Source organism: Trachemys scripta, chromosome 9 (assembly GCF_013100865.1).
Source record: "Trachemys scripta elegans isolate TJP31775 chromosome 9, CAS_Tse_1.0, whole genome shotgun sequence".
In the NCBI taxonomy this organism is placed as follows: Eukaryota; Metazoa; Chordata; order Testudines; family Emydidae; genus Trachemys; species Trachemys scripta.
Genome location: NC_048306.1, coordinates 3,317,335 through 3,333,667, shown reverse-complemented (window position 1 = coordinate 3,333,667; position 16,333 = coordinate 3,317,335). Strand labels below are relative to the sequence as shown.

Genomic DNA, 16,333 nt, shown 5'->3' with positions numbered 1-16,333 from the left:
TCTGCAAAACATTGCTCTGAAGGTATTAAACCGAGATGGCTGCTTCTGCACCCGTCCTGAACTGTATACGCAAAATCTTAGGAATGCTTCTTTACATCCAATAAACCACCACATCTCCCGATTAGGCCAGGGTAGAGTTTGGAACAGTAGGTTTTTTTCAATTATAATGTTTGCAGTTTTATTTAGTTCATCACCGTGCTCCGGTTCAGAGCCACTCAAAGAAAAAGCAGGTATCCCCTTATTCTACAGGGCACTGCTACTGCTACGATACTGTGATAATTACCGAGGGCAAATCCTGTAGGTCTTCACCAGGCTTCACTCAGACACAAAGCCTTGGGGAGTGTAATGGGAATTTTGCCTGAATAAGGACTGAACTCAGAATTGGCCTGTTGCAAGTGCTTGCCTGTCTACACTAGCTAGAATTATTTTGTTTCTCTGGTTTTTGCTAGTTTTAGTTCTAATAATAATTAGACAGCCACAAGAAGAAAACACTAATTCCTATGCAGTGTTCGTAAATGGCTATGTGTCTCTTTATAAGTGATACCTAAACCTTCCCAACTGCAGTTTACAGGGCATTTTGCTGCCTTACAGTCTATGGAGTTGGTCTCCCAAGTTCAATCACCATGTACTGCACTGGGCATTAATAATGACATAACTATGTAGTTATTTATGCCTGGTAAAATAGATAAATGCTGGGATCAATTCATGTTCTATAAGATACTGCTTGAATAGTGGTTATATGTATTGATTAGTCTTAAACGAGCACTGAAGAATGAATGGAGAGATAGAATGATCTCAAGAAAATGTATTAATGTGACATCTCTTTTACTGTAGATATCCCAGTTATCAGTAGATGAACTGAGTAGCAGCATGTTTGTTTCACAGATGTAGAAGTTACCGATAGAACAGTAAGTTTCTTTTCACTGTTACATTTACAGTTGGGTTTTTTTATATAAGGGTATTGAATCCTCTAAAAGTGCCACTTCACCCTACTCCTTCAGTTCTCTGCATGCAGGAATTCCACACCCAAGTCCAGGGCTTATGATAAACAACGGTTTTTGTACCGTCTAAAATGTCTGCTTTAAAATGTACCGAACCCCTCCTGATGTGACCGTTTCATGTACTGGACAGTTCCAAACTACTTAGCAAATTCCCCAGTGTAACTCATTCTTATGAAGCACGTGCTACTGAGGATAAATAATATTTTGACAGCGAGAGTCAGCTAAAAAGTCTAAGCTGTGTTTTGCACTTAGTAGCAGATTTACTCAACTTGAGGAACTAGGACCAGATAGGTCAGGGGTGGGCAAACTTTTTGGGCGGAGGGCCACATCTGGGTGGGGAAATTGTATGCAGGGGTTGGGGTGCACAGGGGTGTGGGGTGATCGAGGGGGCTCAGGGAAGGGGGTTGGGGTGCAGGAAGGGTGCTGGGTGTATGGGGGGCTCAGGGAAGGGGTACAGGAGGGGTGCGGCATGGGGTTCAGGGCAGGGGGTTGGGATGCAGGAGGGGTGTGAGGTGCAGGCAGGGGGCTTAGGGCAGGGAGTTGGGGGGAGGGGTTCAGGCTCTGGCCCCGTGCCGCTCCAGGAAGCACTGCGGCCCCTGGGGGAGCGGGGGCGGAGGGCTCCGCGTGCGCTGCCCTTGCTGCGCCTCCAGGTACCTCCCCCGAAGCTCCCATTGGCCACAGTTCCCCGTTCCTGGCCAATGGGAGCTGTTGAGGGTGGTGCCTGGAAGCAAGGGCAACGCACGGAGCCCTCTGCGCCCCTGCCTGGGGACCGCAGGGACGTGGAGTCGGCCACTTCCGAGAGAGGCGCAGGGTCCACGGCGCCACGGGGGGCAATCCCGCGGGCCAGATCCAAAGCCCTGAGGGGCCGGGGCCGGCCCGCGGGCCGTAGTTTGCCCACCCCTGAGATAGCTGGTGTCAATCAACATAGCTTCAGTAGTTTCATTGTTGTTATATGGATTCACATCAGCTGAGAACTTGTCACCTAATGTTCTTCCTTCAGAGATTCTTGTTCACTATGATAATTGGCTCAAAGACTGCAAACAATCTCCTTCTTTCACAACCTTGCAAAGCCTGGTGCATTCATAGTCTGCTGTTGCTCTCTGAGTGAGAATATAGAGTATGTTGCCCCTTTTTGGATTTGTTTGATATAAATTCACAGTGGGATCAGTGTTATTTTCAATTTCTTGTTATTTGCATGGGTAGGCTATTATTTACATAGGGATTTCACTGCGTTTTTACCACTGAGAAACTAAAGGAAAGAAAGGGGTGTTCACTGAATGTGATGATGGAAGCCATTTTATTTGCACAAATATGTGGGCCAGCTTTTCCCCAGGACAAAAATGAAAGGGAACGACTTGCATTTAAGCTCTGGAAATGGATTTGGAAGGCAGTTGTCAATTATTTCAGATATAATTGCACATGGTTCTGTCCCTGATTTCTACCAAGTTAAGTAAACTATACTGTATGTGGAGAGAGTGTTCATCATGTCTGTCATCCCTGCCGGCATCTGCCTGAATGCCGAGATAGCCTTGGTAATGACAATTTTCTGCTTTATGTTGTGCATCGCTTTCAGAAACACCAGATTAACTTGACACCTTACGTGTTAAATCATTTCTCGAACACGTGCGAAGTAGTGTGTTCCGCCCAATAGCAGGTTATTGGCTTGAAAGAGAAAACCTGAGCTCATTCTTGATCTCTTTGCAATACTTCTGAGCCTTTATTGCAGTGTACTTTTTTCCCCTTTTGACTTATTTTTTTGGAGTTCTTAGACTTATGCTATCAGTAATTGAGAACCGTTTCCTAAGAGGTGAGGGAAAACAGTATGATTCAAGTTTTTTCATGATAGGGGGCCCAGGTACTTGCTGTTCAAACAGTGACCAAGTCTGTGACATTCCCAGGATATGGGAAGTCTCCTACTTGAAACATTTAGGTTCCTCATTTCAAAAGCAGCCTCTGAAACTCTATGAAGTTTCTCACGTGGAAAGCCTGTGTGGACAAAGAGTGAGACACCTAACCACACTTGCACGCCCAGGTAGAGGCCTCGCTCCTGGAAAGCACTTACGCACATTCTTATTCCATCCCTATTCAGCAAAGCATTTCCGTGCTTGTCCTTGCAGTCCCCCGGCAGCTGGGGAAAGCAAATGGGCTTTGCAGTCTGCCCTGGAGGTCGGTGAACAAGGATTGTTTCCTCGGGTGTGTCCCCAGGATAAAGGACTGCCCCATGAACTCTCCTTTCGGTTTCTGGGATGTCACCCCGGGCGTAGGCGGATAGGCGCCGAGCCAGCATGTGCATAAATGTAAGCACTTGAAGTGAGGCACATGCTTGACTGCTTTGCTGGGTCAGAGTCTAAATCAGCATTTTCCAAGCTGCAAAATGATTCTCCAGAGCTGGGCCCTGCATGGGGTGTCATTGCCATGGAAGGAGGGTAAACAGCATAGCAGTGGATTTGAAGGTAGCTCGGTTCTCCAGACACCTGAAGTACCCCCAGAGGCTTCCCCAGCCAGAGGCAAAGACATTGTCAAAGCTGGCTAACCCAGCTGCAACATTAGCTGTTGTGCCCCCGACTTTAAGGGTGGGAATTCCAGAAGCACATAAAGGAGATCAGGTGTGGTCTGAGTGCAGGGCTCCTGGGTTCTGCTCTTGTCTCTGACCCTGACTCCTTCTATGTCTCTTGTAGCCTGATTTCCAGAGGTGCTGAGCCTCTCCCGTTCCCATTAAAGCCGATGGGAAGTACAGGTGCCCAGCACTTCTGCAAGCCAGGCTGTTATGCTCTCTGCTCCCACTTCCTCGTCTCTGAAATCAGACTAATACTCCCCTGCCTTCCCATTTCACAGGGGTATTCTGTAGATTAGTGTCAGCCTTTGCGATGCGCTCTTAGGATGGAAAGCTCTAAGTACAGATTAAGGAGGCTACCAAGTGTGTTGTTAGCAATTTCACCCTAAATCAGAAAATTAAGTGAGTAAAACATTGCATCTCTCCAGCACGCAGACAGAAAGTCCTTGTGTGCTGCAGTAAGGGTATCTACAGATCCCGTTAGAAAATGTAAAAACAAGATGAGCATGATTTTTGATTTCCCATTTCTCACTGTTTATTCTCCCCCCTTCCCCCTCCAGCAGACTATGTTGAAATTCTGAAGAGTAAAATTACGGAGTTCCAGGACTTCTCGGTGGGAAGCTGCACATGGCCTTTCTGTATATATTCCCTCCTCCCTCATTTCTTCCTCGACCACCTCTACAGTAAGCCTGTTGCAGCCTACATGTTAACCAAAAACTGATCAATGGGAATGTCAAAAAAAAAAAAAAAAAAAAAAAAAAGCACTATAGAAACAATTAACAAACAGCGCTCTGTTATATGAGATATACAAGTAGACAATTATAATAGACTTTTATAACACATTACTTTAACACACTTAATCATTTTATGACTACCATCATAAGTGCATCTGCACAGTGGACTGTTGGTTTACTGTATACTATCGATGGATAAATGTTTGTCTTGTTTTTAAAGTGTTATCTTACTGTTTTGTTTACATCATAGTCTATGGATTTGTTTTAAAGTGTACATCATTATCAAGTATACTCAATACCATTTTTTTCATTATTGTTATGTCTTAAGTTTTCATATACTGTAGTTTTCTGGGTTGGGGGGGGGGAATTTTTGTTTTGGGGTTTTGGTTTTTTTACTAAAAATGTTACAGTGGGAAACAGGAATTATGTGCTTGAAAAACACGACACAAGAATGTTCTGTCCTTTTCTATAGTGTGGTTGTTTTCATCAGCTTACATTGCTTGTTTTAAATGGCTCCTTTTAAGATCTGGAATTTGCCTTCAAGGAGAGTGTCAGATTTATGTGTTATGAAGGGACAGCAGGCCTGTTAGCCCAGTTCACGGGTTTTACTAAGTGAGTTGAGTCTGGCTTCCTGAAAAGAGAAACTTTGCTACGTAATAAACAAAAAACATACTCAGTAAAAAGTTAGATATCAGCTGAAGGGGGAGAGTTATTCAGAAAGCATCAGAAAACAAGGAATGACTCCAGTTTTGCTGTCCATTGCAGTGCCATTCTTAGCTCCAAATGGCACACCGTTTTTCTTGCTATTTAAGTGGTGCCATTAAAAAAAACCTCCCACAAAACAGATGAGTAAGTGATGAGATAGATTCAGAGGGGTAAAGGATACCCCCCCCCCCAGTCCCCCGAGGAAACGTAGCTGTAGTCCCCTTGAAACACAGAGACGTAGACCTGGAATGGGTAATTTTTATTTAAAATTATGAAAATACCCCCACACACACACTCTGCCTAGGGAAGATGGTGCCACCCAGTTGCCCTTGTCTCCACTAAGTGCGCAGCAGAATTCATTGGGAAATTTGGTGGGGGCATTCCCTGACATTTCATCAGCCTACCCCCGTAATGTACTTTACCTTTAAGTCAGAGACATTCCCCAAGAGCAAAAACAAATAAAGAACAAGCAACAAAGACAACGACCCTTGAGTTTCCCAGGCCTAGATGGTTTTCAGAGATTTAACTCCTTGGATCAGTGGATGCATTTTGGCATCTTTTGTTTGATCAGGAGCGATGAGTAAACTGAAGGATGACCAACCCCCCACGCCCTGCCCAGCACACACTGCCATTCTGTCCAGCTGCTGACTACGTTCACCAGAAAACAAATCTTGGCTTGGCTAAAGCAGGGATGCCGCTGCCACGTTCATCCCCAGCATAAGTCCACTGACATCAGTGGAGTTATGCCAGAGATGTATTTGGCCTATAAGTCTCTGAATAATTGAAGAGTGTCAACAGCAAGTAATTGTTCAAGGACATGCAAGGGGGCATTAGGAGACTTTGGTCAAAATATCAGGAAAAAACACCGGAAAGCGAGATCAGTTAGTACGTGGAATAGCCTCCCATGTGACGTAGTTTGGCACTGTGAACCGAGATCAATGTGGGTTGAGGACGTGTCCCCTATAAACAGTCCTGCACTGGCAGAGGGGGTGCTCCAAACACCCTGGCTGGCCTTTGCCATCTGTGAGGGGCTAGTTTTTCCTGTATTGGCTGGAGAGCTGCTGCTGAAGCAGCACCGGAATATCCCTACCCCTCTGCTGTAAAAGGCACGAACCCAGTTCCCGAGAGGCTAACCCTGTATGTCCAAAGGCCGAGCTGCTTATAAACACAATGGAGTCTGGTGATTGCTGAGGAAAGCAGAGGGGCAGTGATATTACGGCGGTAACAACCGCACGTTCGAGATAAAATTAACAGGTTCACTTTTTAACTTCTCACATTAGAGACCAGAGCCTTCCCCTCCCCTGCCCCTCCCGAGGGAAGGTGCGATGCCCTCCATCTTGTGCCAGGAAAATGTGGGCAGTCTGGGCCGCTTGTTCTGTGGTGGTTTAAGGGCCTGGGCCTCTGATGTGTGGAGCGTCTTCTGGAAGGGCACCGATCACTCGGAGCCTAGTGAGGTCAATGGAGTTGAAAGCCCTTGGCATCTCTGAGGATCGGGCCCTTACAACCCCAAGTACGAGTGCCACCCTGAACTCCCATTGGCTGAGTGGTCGTCTTGTGTGATTTCTGACATACGCATTTTTATCTCCTTTTTGATTCCTCACATTGTGTAGTAAATGTCCCTGTCCCGTCACCTGGCCCCTTCACCTGAGCACTTACAGATGTTTGCTAACATTACCAATAACAGGTGCAAGTTATGGGTACCTGCTAGACAAAACTGGAGCATCACTTTATGATCTAGCTTTGGTTCCTTCAGAAACAAGAACCCATGTAGAGTCCATAGTCAGTTCACATAGGGCCTGAACCAAGGGGAATCTTCCTGTTGACTTCAGTGGGCTTTGGATCAGGCCCTAAGGAACAAAATATGGTAATCTATTAGCCAGCCTCACGTATTAACCTTTGCTTGTGTCCTTACACATTCCCCAGCTGTCAGCATTGAAAACATACGGTGTTGCCTGAAACTAGCAACTCTAATATATGTTGGCTATGGAATACCTGTTCTTTTAACCACTGAGTTTCTGTTTCCCAAAATCATAACATTGTTAGTGGAAAAAGTGGATTTGAGTACTTCCTGTTGAAATTATTTGTGTATCAAAATGGGTTTTGCACAACCTGTGCCAGTGCCTCAACAAAGAACAGACCTGATCTTCGTAAGCCAGAAAGGATGTGTTCAAGCTTGTATGGCTTTATGGGTTAAAGGAGGTTGGAACATTTTCAGTGCTAAATGGATTTTTGTATATCTTGACACTTTGATGTAACCTCCTATTTTATTTAACTACTTAAACATCTGGCATAGATGTGCATAGAATGTAAACCTAGAATACGGCTGTTTTCATGTCACATTTAAAGCACTGAAAAAAAATTAAGGATTATTTTTTAGTAAAGAGGTCCAATGAGGGATGTTCAGGGTAGATATATTAGGTGCCACAACAGTTTTTATATTGCTGGCAGATTTAGAGTTCACTTTTAAGTGAGTTTAAGGAAAGCAAAGCTTGAAGCACTAAAACTTCACCAAATTCAAAACAATCTCGGCAAAAATGCCATTTTGAGGTAGCACTATTTAAACGAGTTGTGCAATGATTTGCTCTAATTTTCTTTGTTCAAAAAAGAAAACCAGTCGCCAGACTATAAATTTCCTAAATAGATGCATTCTATTACAAAGTCACCGCGCTAGTTCGTGACTCTAAAGAAATGTCATAAAAGCATGGATTTCGTCCTTTATTTGACAAGAGATGTATGTAAGTTTGTTTAAATCAATATAATTTTAGTGACATTTTTATAAGCTTCCCACTTTCCATGAACCTATATTTTTTATTTATCCAAAGTTATTTCTCTTTGTCCATTTCTCTCAGCCTTATGCAAACAATATGCAAGAAATGCTGAAACTTGGATAAAACGGGTCATGCAGAGGGAAAATGAAAGCTGAGAATGATCATTTTCATAAAAAGGTTGTTAGTAGTTTCAATAAAAAAATACTGCTACTAAACTGTAACATAAGCAGACAATAAGAGGGATTTAAAATAAAGTAGATTCATAAAACTATTAAAATTATTTTTGTTAACTTCAGTGTTTTTAGTGATTGGAATCTGATTTTGCAATCAACCGTGTTTTTTATTTTTAAATTTCTAGTGGATGATTTTTGTCTTTGTATTTTTGCATCACCATGTTAGAGAAATCGTTACCTCTCTGGCCACATCCGCTTCGTTCCATTCCTGAGCACTCTGAAGCACTTTTCTCTCTGCCATAAGTGTCGTCTCGTACTGCACTCAGAGTGGTCTCAAATGGACGGTGCTGGCTGGCTGCACTCTGCAAAACAAAACCTTTGCGCTCCCTGGGTGGCTTATGGAACAGTCTCCGTTCCTGTGAGGTGTTCTCTCAACATACAGTCAGCTACAAAACACAGGTTAGAGTCCAATGAAAATGACTTTGTTATACTCTAGCTGCACAAACAATAAACACAACAACGTATATGAATATGTGACTGTTGTAGATACATCTGGCCAGATAATGAGATGCATGTATCTGATCAAATGTGTTCATAAACTCACATATTCCTTCATAATGCAGTAGAATAGGCTATAGAACATGCTAGTACACAGAATGATTGAGAAACTGGAGTCCTCATTTTTTATCCCTTGTACATTTCACATACATGAAAATTGAAAAAGGTGAAATTTATGAGGAAAATCTAATTTCCCATTCCTGTTGAATGGATTTAGTGTGATATTGACCTGATTTTACCATGTGCCTGTTGAAGGCCTTAGAATATATACTGTATGTTAATGACTGTAATAACTTTAAAAAAATTAGTTGATAGCCTAATCAAAATGTAAATATAGCTACAACACATAGTTACTAGGCATCAACACATTAATTCATGTCACATATTTTCATTTCTTTACTGTTAGTTTTTAAGGTTTTCATTATTGCTTTTTGATATCTTTAGTAACGAATGAATTTAATTTTGAAGGAGAATTAGAGAAAGTTTAAGATTTTTAATACATGTATTCAACCCATTTAGTTATATTCTAAACCAATACTGAAGCATGATAAGGTATAGAATATAGTCCATAACTAGTTTGTATAGTTTACAGTTTAAGAACAAAATTAACTTTGTATGTAACTCCTACAATGATAGATTCATTGTTAACTAATTATATTAAGTTGTTGTTGCTATGGCAACAAAACTACAACATGGCTACCTTTGTATACATTATTTGTGAAATTTTCACATGTAAATTAAAAGTGATGTGTAACAGTATGAGCTTGTTAAAGGTACAGTTCGATACTGTCAGATAAAGATATGATTGAATATTTTTAAAATCCCAAAGTCCCATGTGAAAGCTGAATTTGTGTCTTTAGGTCACTTTTTCAGTCAAGAAGTTTACAACACATGGATTTAGAGTCAGGTTTTATAGCTTGTAGAAATTGTTGTGTGGCTAGGGTTATTCCACAGTATTTTAGGTTTTAAAACGTAACACCCAGCATTTACAATACATTAACTGGTCTTTATTTCATTTCATGTTGATCATCATTGTGTGAATTCATAAGTAACCAGTTTAAGTACTGTAGTCTGACTGCAATTATTATTTTTCCTGAAATTGAATACTCACATGATTATGTTAAAATCAGGGCTAAATAATTAAACATATGAATATTTTAATACTAATTTATATTAGCAAAACCTGTACATAAGAAAAATATTGTGGAATGACCCCGTAACAGTGTTGAAGATACAAATATGCTGCAGTTAAACTGATTCAGTTAGTGTACGAATGTGTGAGACACACCTTTTTTGCACTTATGTACATAGTCCACGAAAGAAATCCTTGGAACTTATTTTGAATATAAAAAGTCTGTAATAATACAGGAAAAGTTTGTAAAAGAGATAGGTATTACTAAGGCTTTGAAAAGGAGGAGTTTTTTGCTATAAAACTTATCTGAAAGCATGATGTTGCTTTGCTGTTGTAAAAGCTTTGTAGTTTGCCATAGCTTACTATACAGCAGACTGATAACAGGTCAGCTTCAACCTGCAGCACCGAAAATGGGAAACAGTACTTAATTAATTAGTAAGGTCATTAGCAAAGATTTGAATTGCTTTGATAGCAGCCTACATTTTAAAACACATTCTAGATCATGGTTTTTATAAGAAGTTGTGCTCACTATGAATCATGTTGTGACCTGAATGTCACAGGCGTTTCTGCTAGCCCCTAATCTTCTTTCTAGCCAGTACTGTTTTTATCTATGATAGATTCGCGAAACTGAACGATAGCCATTCATTGGGGTTTTTATCCGCACGGAATGTGGAAGCTGGGAGAGATTTCAAGAGCGTACCAAGTTTTAAGGGAGCAATAAAGTTGGGGACTGGTCCTGCTTTGAGCAGGGGGTTGGACTAGATACCTCCTGGTCCCTTCCAACCCTGATATTCTATGATTCTAAGCAAGTGGTGGAACTTGGGTTGTTTACGATTGTCTTGGGATACTTGTCTGCTGCTGCTGAACCGCCTTGGCGTTTTGTTAGCGCGAGAGCCGTTGATCCAGGGCAGTGTTCTGTCACGCCGCCTGGATTGCTTGGTGGGGGAGGTTCCATTGTGGCCTGGTGGGCTGGGAGGTTGGAATGCGAATGCTGATCACTGCAGTGGTGTTAGCCTGTTGCATGGGTTAAAGTAGAGGAGAGAGCAGGGAACTCAGCTTCCCCTCTGCCCCTTCCTCAGCACCCTCTCCTCCTTGAGTGAGCTGATTCCCCATCCCCGGACAGGCTCCACCCCCCTCCCGGGCCGGGGAGAGAATGGGACACGCCCTACCTGCATCTTCTCGCTTTCCCTACTGCAAGGAAAGGTGGATAAATAACACCCAGATCTGACGTTTAAAAAAATCTCTCTCATAGTCTCTTCAAATGGCCTCAAATTCTGTCAGCTGCATCCGGCCGTTCTGGGGCGGAATTCATCCAAACCCGCCATGCACTTTGCTTTTGCATTAGTGCACTTTCTCCATGCTGGTGGAGTGTAAATGACGGACTGTCTGGAAGCGGGGGAGGGAATCCCAGGGACGTGCCCGGCTCTGTGCACGGCAGGTGCACCCATCTTTTCGCTTGCCTCGCTCCAGGCCTGCTGGGGGAAATGAGCTCGTCTTCTCCCCCTGCTCGTCCGCTGGCTGAATCCTGTCACCAGCAAATGGGACAGTGACGTGACCATCAAAACCAGTGTCGCCAGCCCCTAGAGTTGGTGAGCTCCCTCGCCTCTTGCCATCTGCTTTAGCCACTGCTTGCAGAACAGCATCACAGCTAGTCGGCAACTCAGCACGTAAAACCTCAGTGTTCATGCAGCGCTGCTGAGGACAAAAGGCTGTGGATGGGCGGAAGGCTGGGTTGGGAGGTGTCTTTACTTTCACCAGTAAGGGACAGAAATCTGATTGGCTAGCAGATCTTTCTAATAGGGCCCACTCCTGCATCTCCTGTGCTCCAGACTTCCCATTGATTTCCCGGGGAGCGTAGGCTGGGCAAGGATTGTAGAACAGTGCTCTCAGCGTAACATATAACAACTCGCCCTGTTAGGAACTCCCATCAGAGCCGTATACCGCTCTGCCCCTAGAAGTGTATTTGTACGCCTGGCTGCTTGCCCTTCCGTGCCTTATTGCAACGGCATCATTTGCTAAAATAAAATGTTAAAATACTAATGATGGGGGGGGAAAGATCCATGGTTTAAAATATCGTTTCCCCATAGTAGATGGCTGGGACCCAAAGGCAGGGGAAAGCCTGGATTCTTTTCCTGATTTTTAGTTAGACCTGCATTGTACAATCACCAAAAGTCAACTCAAACCAATAGCATCGTGGAACAGAAAATCCTGGCGGGTCTCTGAAAAGGCTGGGTTAGACCTTCACATTGGGTTAAATGTCCCAGATCAGCATTGTGTAGTAGAAGTGGCTGGTAGTTCTGATATTTTCCCCCCAGCGGTCAATTTTAGCACCTGAGCCTTCATTCCTTCCTGGGAGTTCGAAGAACTGGGTTTTGTCTCTCACTAAGGAAGGTAGGACTGCTGCCGGTGGATGTTCACAGGGCCAGCTTCTGCCATCAGTTAGGCCCCAGTTTGGCGAGGTACTTAAGGGCGTGCCTAATTTTTGAGGTAGGTGAGTTGTCCCGGTATCCTGGTGAATCAGGGCCTTAGACCCAGGCAATCCCATTGACCTCAGTAGGGTAACATGAGTGTAACTAAAGGTCGAATTCATCCTGTCGTCTTTCAAAGTGAAATAAATGAGGGAAAACATTTTGGAGCTGTTGGCTCTTTCATGGGCCCCATCAAAATCTAGGTTTGGCTTCTGTAATGAGTTAGTTGGCACCAGTGCATTATTGTGTAACAATGCATGCCTGCAGGCCAGTGAGCGCTCTCCTTTGTTGTAAGTCTTTTTTATAATTAAGCGCGTTCTCCTTTGCAGGATAATTAAACAAAAATACTTTGCACTATGTGAAATGAATCACAGCCAGTAAAACTTTTTTTCACTAGGGTAAGAGAAGACCCTTTAATCACAACACCACAGCTAAAATCTTTGCTAGTGACCTTTACAGTCATATTCTCTATCATCAAAATAAAAACTGCACATGCCTCTCGAATGAGATATTTAAACATGCAAAAATAACACAACTACTAAATAAAACTAAGTTTTTATCCAAACACACAACAGAGAGAATTACCTGACACAGAATTACAAGGTTCCAGTTCTTTATTACTGTACACAAATGCTATTTGATAGTGGTGGAAGCCAAATGATTTTGTTGCCATGGCTTTTGTATCCTAGCAGATGAGGGGATGACGTGACCATTCTTAGATAGGCTTGTGGGATTTTTTTTCAAATTAGATTTTATTATTATTTTAAATCATTAAAAAACCCATCCATTGTTATGTCATTTGACACTAGATCACCCGTTAAAAAATAACAATAGAGAATTGTATTTTAGGCAATCACTAAAATCAGGAAGAGAATGTTCTCCTAAATTTTCAATTTTTAATTTACATAAATAGAACATTAATATTATTGTCCTGTATAAAGTAGATACGGAAGCACATTCTTCTTTTCCTAGATACTTCTGGTAAAACTTAAAGTAAGGGAATCATTAGACAGATGTCAATTTAATTTAATGAAATAGTTTTAGATTAAAAAAAAACACTGCTAGCCCTGTGGAATTGTAACAAATTAAAATATCATCAGCAAATCCCAACAGATAAAGACTATTGTGATATTTCAGTTCCAGAACATAATATAGTTCATTCCCTCAACTGCTATCAACAAGGTGTACGCTTTGAATTTATTTTTCTTTTTGCCACATTATATTGCTGTAGTGCTTGTATGTGCTTTAGTAATGTGCATAATGCTACTCATTTTAGTATGTTACTTCTATATTGTTATTGTTTATTTTTTGATCTTTTAATAAAGTGTATAAAATTCTTGGTTATGTTTTTTATGGACCCATATCTACACATTAATAGGAGTTCACTTTAAAGACTTTTCAAGTTCCAGTTTTAGTCCCAGTCTTTAAAGGTTCTGATGTAAAAATTACAACTAATGAAATTTGATTCAATGTTATACCCGATGCGTAGAACAACAGAATAGATTTCTTTCCAGAAAATACCTTCAGTATTTTGAATTATGTAGCTAGTGCATCCGTTTTATTGGATGCATTAGGCTTATCATATTGAAGTTACTAACACAAGAAAGAAATTTGTATTTTAGAAAAATAAAAGTAAACTTTCCAGACACTGCCTACTGGTTTCTCTTGTGCCTTAGACCTTCTGAGACACATGACGTGTTATGTTTTGTATTTTTTCTTAATTTCTTGCTGACCCTATTTTTGATGTAATTGGGGAGGAGATCGATACTATGCATTTGAAGATAACCATGAAGAATAAATTGAATGTGATTCAAATGTCTGCACCTTTTGTAGCACAAAAATGTGTGTATTAATTTTTCCCTTAACATGCATGCTAGATATCCAATGAATGGCACAGTGTAGTAGTCATTCAACCACCATTTTCCAAGAGCTAAACCCCACGATCCAAAATTCCCATTGAAGTAGCCCATGATCTTGTATGGTTCAGGAATGACAACACCGAATACTGAATTCCTCTCGCTATCCACCAAGCTGGTGAAGCATGTGCTATGACACAGAGGAATTACGGATGGAGTCTTGGCCAGCCGTGTACGTTAGCTCATTAACTCATTGCTGACACCCATAGTTGCTACTGGTAATTTTTGTAATGTAGACAAGGTTTATGAGTGAGTGAGTTGGTAAGTGTCCACACCCATTTAGTCCTCGGCAGAGGCTCGAATTCCAACAAAAAATGCCCGACAGTGCTAACAATTGTGGCTTTTGTGACCTGAACATCTGGCAACAACTGGCTTGAGCCCACCACTCACTTCATACAGGCTCCTTGAGCCACCTCAGATGATGATAACTTTGACGCACAAGAAGTGCTGAGCCAGATTTGGTTCAAGGAGCCAATTTAACTGTAGCTCAAACCAGGTTGCTGCCACATGGATTAGCTTTCTAGAAAAGACTGGGGCCCGTGCTGCCAGGACAGGAGTTACCTGCATAGCCTGGGATTGACAAATGCAACTTTTGGACACGGAACAAAGGGTTGTTAGTTTTCCCGTAAATTGGTCTGGAGAGATGGATTTTTCAGCCCTCTTCTTTTGGATGTGTTGTTTCATACAGACCTGTATTGAGAACTCTGTGGTCTGGACTGGTAGCAACAGCGTCACAGAAGAGCATTACATGTTAATTTCCAATCCCCACCACCACATACACACGTAACCTGGTTCCAGCACAAGACACCAAGCCCGAGGGCTCTTCCTTGGTTTTAGGAAGGGTGACGGCTTGTATCTCTGTGCTGAGCAGCTCTGTAGGAAAGTTCTCAGCTGGAGCAGAATGTGGGAAGGAACTTTGCTCTTCAAGAATTATTAAAAGTGTGAAGGTGCAAAGGGTTTCCACCTCTCTAATAGCTAAAATGGCACTTCTCCTATTGCCTGCACTGCTGGAAGGGTCAACATCAGTGGTGCCAGGCTGACCATGATAATCGGGACAAGCCCAGCCTCCAATGAGACACCTGACGAGGACAGATCCTTTGAATACTAATCTTACCTACATTATTTTAAATACTACATGCGTGAATCTGGGCAAATCAACCCAGAAGCTCAATAACGCTGAGCTGAATGCCGCCAGCTCTTTATTTTCACAGTTAGCTGCTGCTGGCTTTTGTAAAAGAGCAGTTTTGGAATCCCAAACCCACAAACAACATGTTTCAATTATGAAATGAATTGGAAACGACTGAGAGGGATCAAAGCCAGAGAAGAGAAGAACCAGAATGGGCCTTGACCCTGCTGTTCCAAATAACAGACAAGAAGCAAATTCAGTACCAGTTCAGATACCATAACAGGGACCATCTCTGCAGCAACAGCAGGGTTGGAGTTGGCATTCTGACACTCCGACTCTGAGATGAGGCTGCTCTTGCTTTATATAAATAGCCTTTTTCTATAGTCCCTTCAGTTGAACACATGCCTAAGGTTTCCTGTGTTGTATTGGGGCCAGATCCTCAGTACTACAGTTCCATGGATATCAAAAGCATTTTGCCTCTTCACACCGTCTGGCCTCAACGTGTTTTGTGTGTCCCAGAATACTCAAGTTAATGCACTTGGATTTGGTATGAATGTAAATAGCTACCAGCTTCTCTTGATATGTCTGAACTGCATGGGCATCTGCCCAGCACACTCCAAAACGGATCCAGTCCTGCCCCAGCTGCTGAGAGGAGATGGATTTGGGGATGCATCTTCTTCTACAGTTACGAACAGAACATAAGACTCTAAGAACGGCCATACTGGGTCAGCCCAATGGTCCATCTAGCCCAGTATCCTGCCTTCTAACAGTAAATATGGAGATATCCTATCTCATAGAACTGGAAGGGACCGTGAAAGGTCATCGAGTCCAGTCCCCTGCCTTCACAGCAGGACCAAGTACCATCCCTTATTTTTTGCCCCAGATTCCTAAATGGCCCCCTCAAGGATTGAACTCACAACCCTGGGTTTGGCAGGCCAGTGCTCAAATAGAAATAGAGTTTATGCTCCTTTCTATTCGGTGGGATCTGACTTCCAATTTTTAAAGGATGCATTTTTACCTCTAAGTACCTCTTTTACTCTGTTTAGCCATGATGGCATTTTTTGGTCCTCTTACTGGGGTTTTTTTTTTTTTGGGGGGGGGGGTGTACATTTAGTTTGAGGCTCTATTATGGTGTTTTTAAAAAGTTTCCCTGCAGCTTGGAGGCATTTCACTCTTGTGACTGTTCCTCTTAATTTCC

The 16,333-nt window shown here is 42.4% G+C and overlaps 1 protein-coding gene across 7 annotated transcripts in view; it reads left to right on the top strand.

Moving 5' to 3' along the window:
- Positions 1-13,430, top strand: part of MBNL3 (muscleblind like splicing regulator 3) — a 122,000-nt gene extending 108,570 nt beyond the window's left edge. For 5 of the 7 annotated variants that reach the window (XR_004647107.1, XM_034781592.1, XM_034781587.1 and 2 more), the window contains 2 exons: positions 835-908; positions 4,116-13,430. Coding sequence is in view for 5 of the 7 variants with exons in the window: in XM_034781592.1 (XP_034637483.1) it covers positions 835-891 (57 nt within the window). In the remaining 2 variants the exon portion in view is untranslated. The remainder of the gene's footprint in view (positions 1-834; positions 909-4,115) is intronic. The other 2 variants (XR_004647108.1, XM_034781591.1) reach the window with 1 other exon arrangement.
- The last annotated feature ends 2,903 nt before the right edge of the window (positions 13,431-16,333 follow it).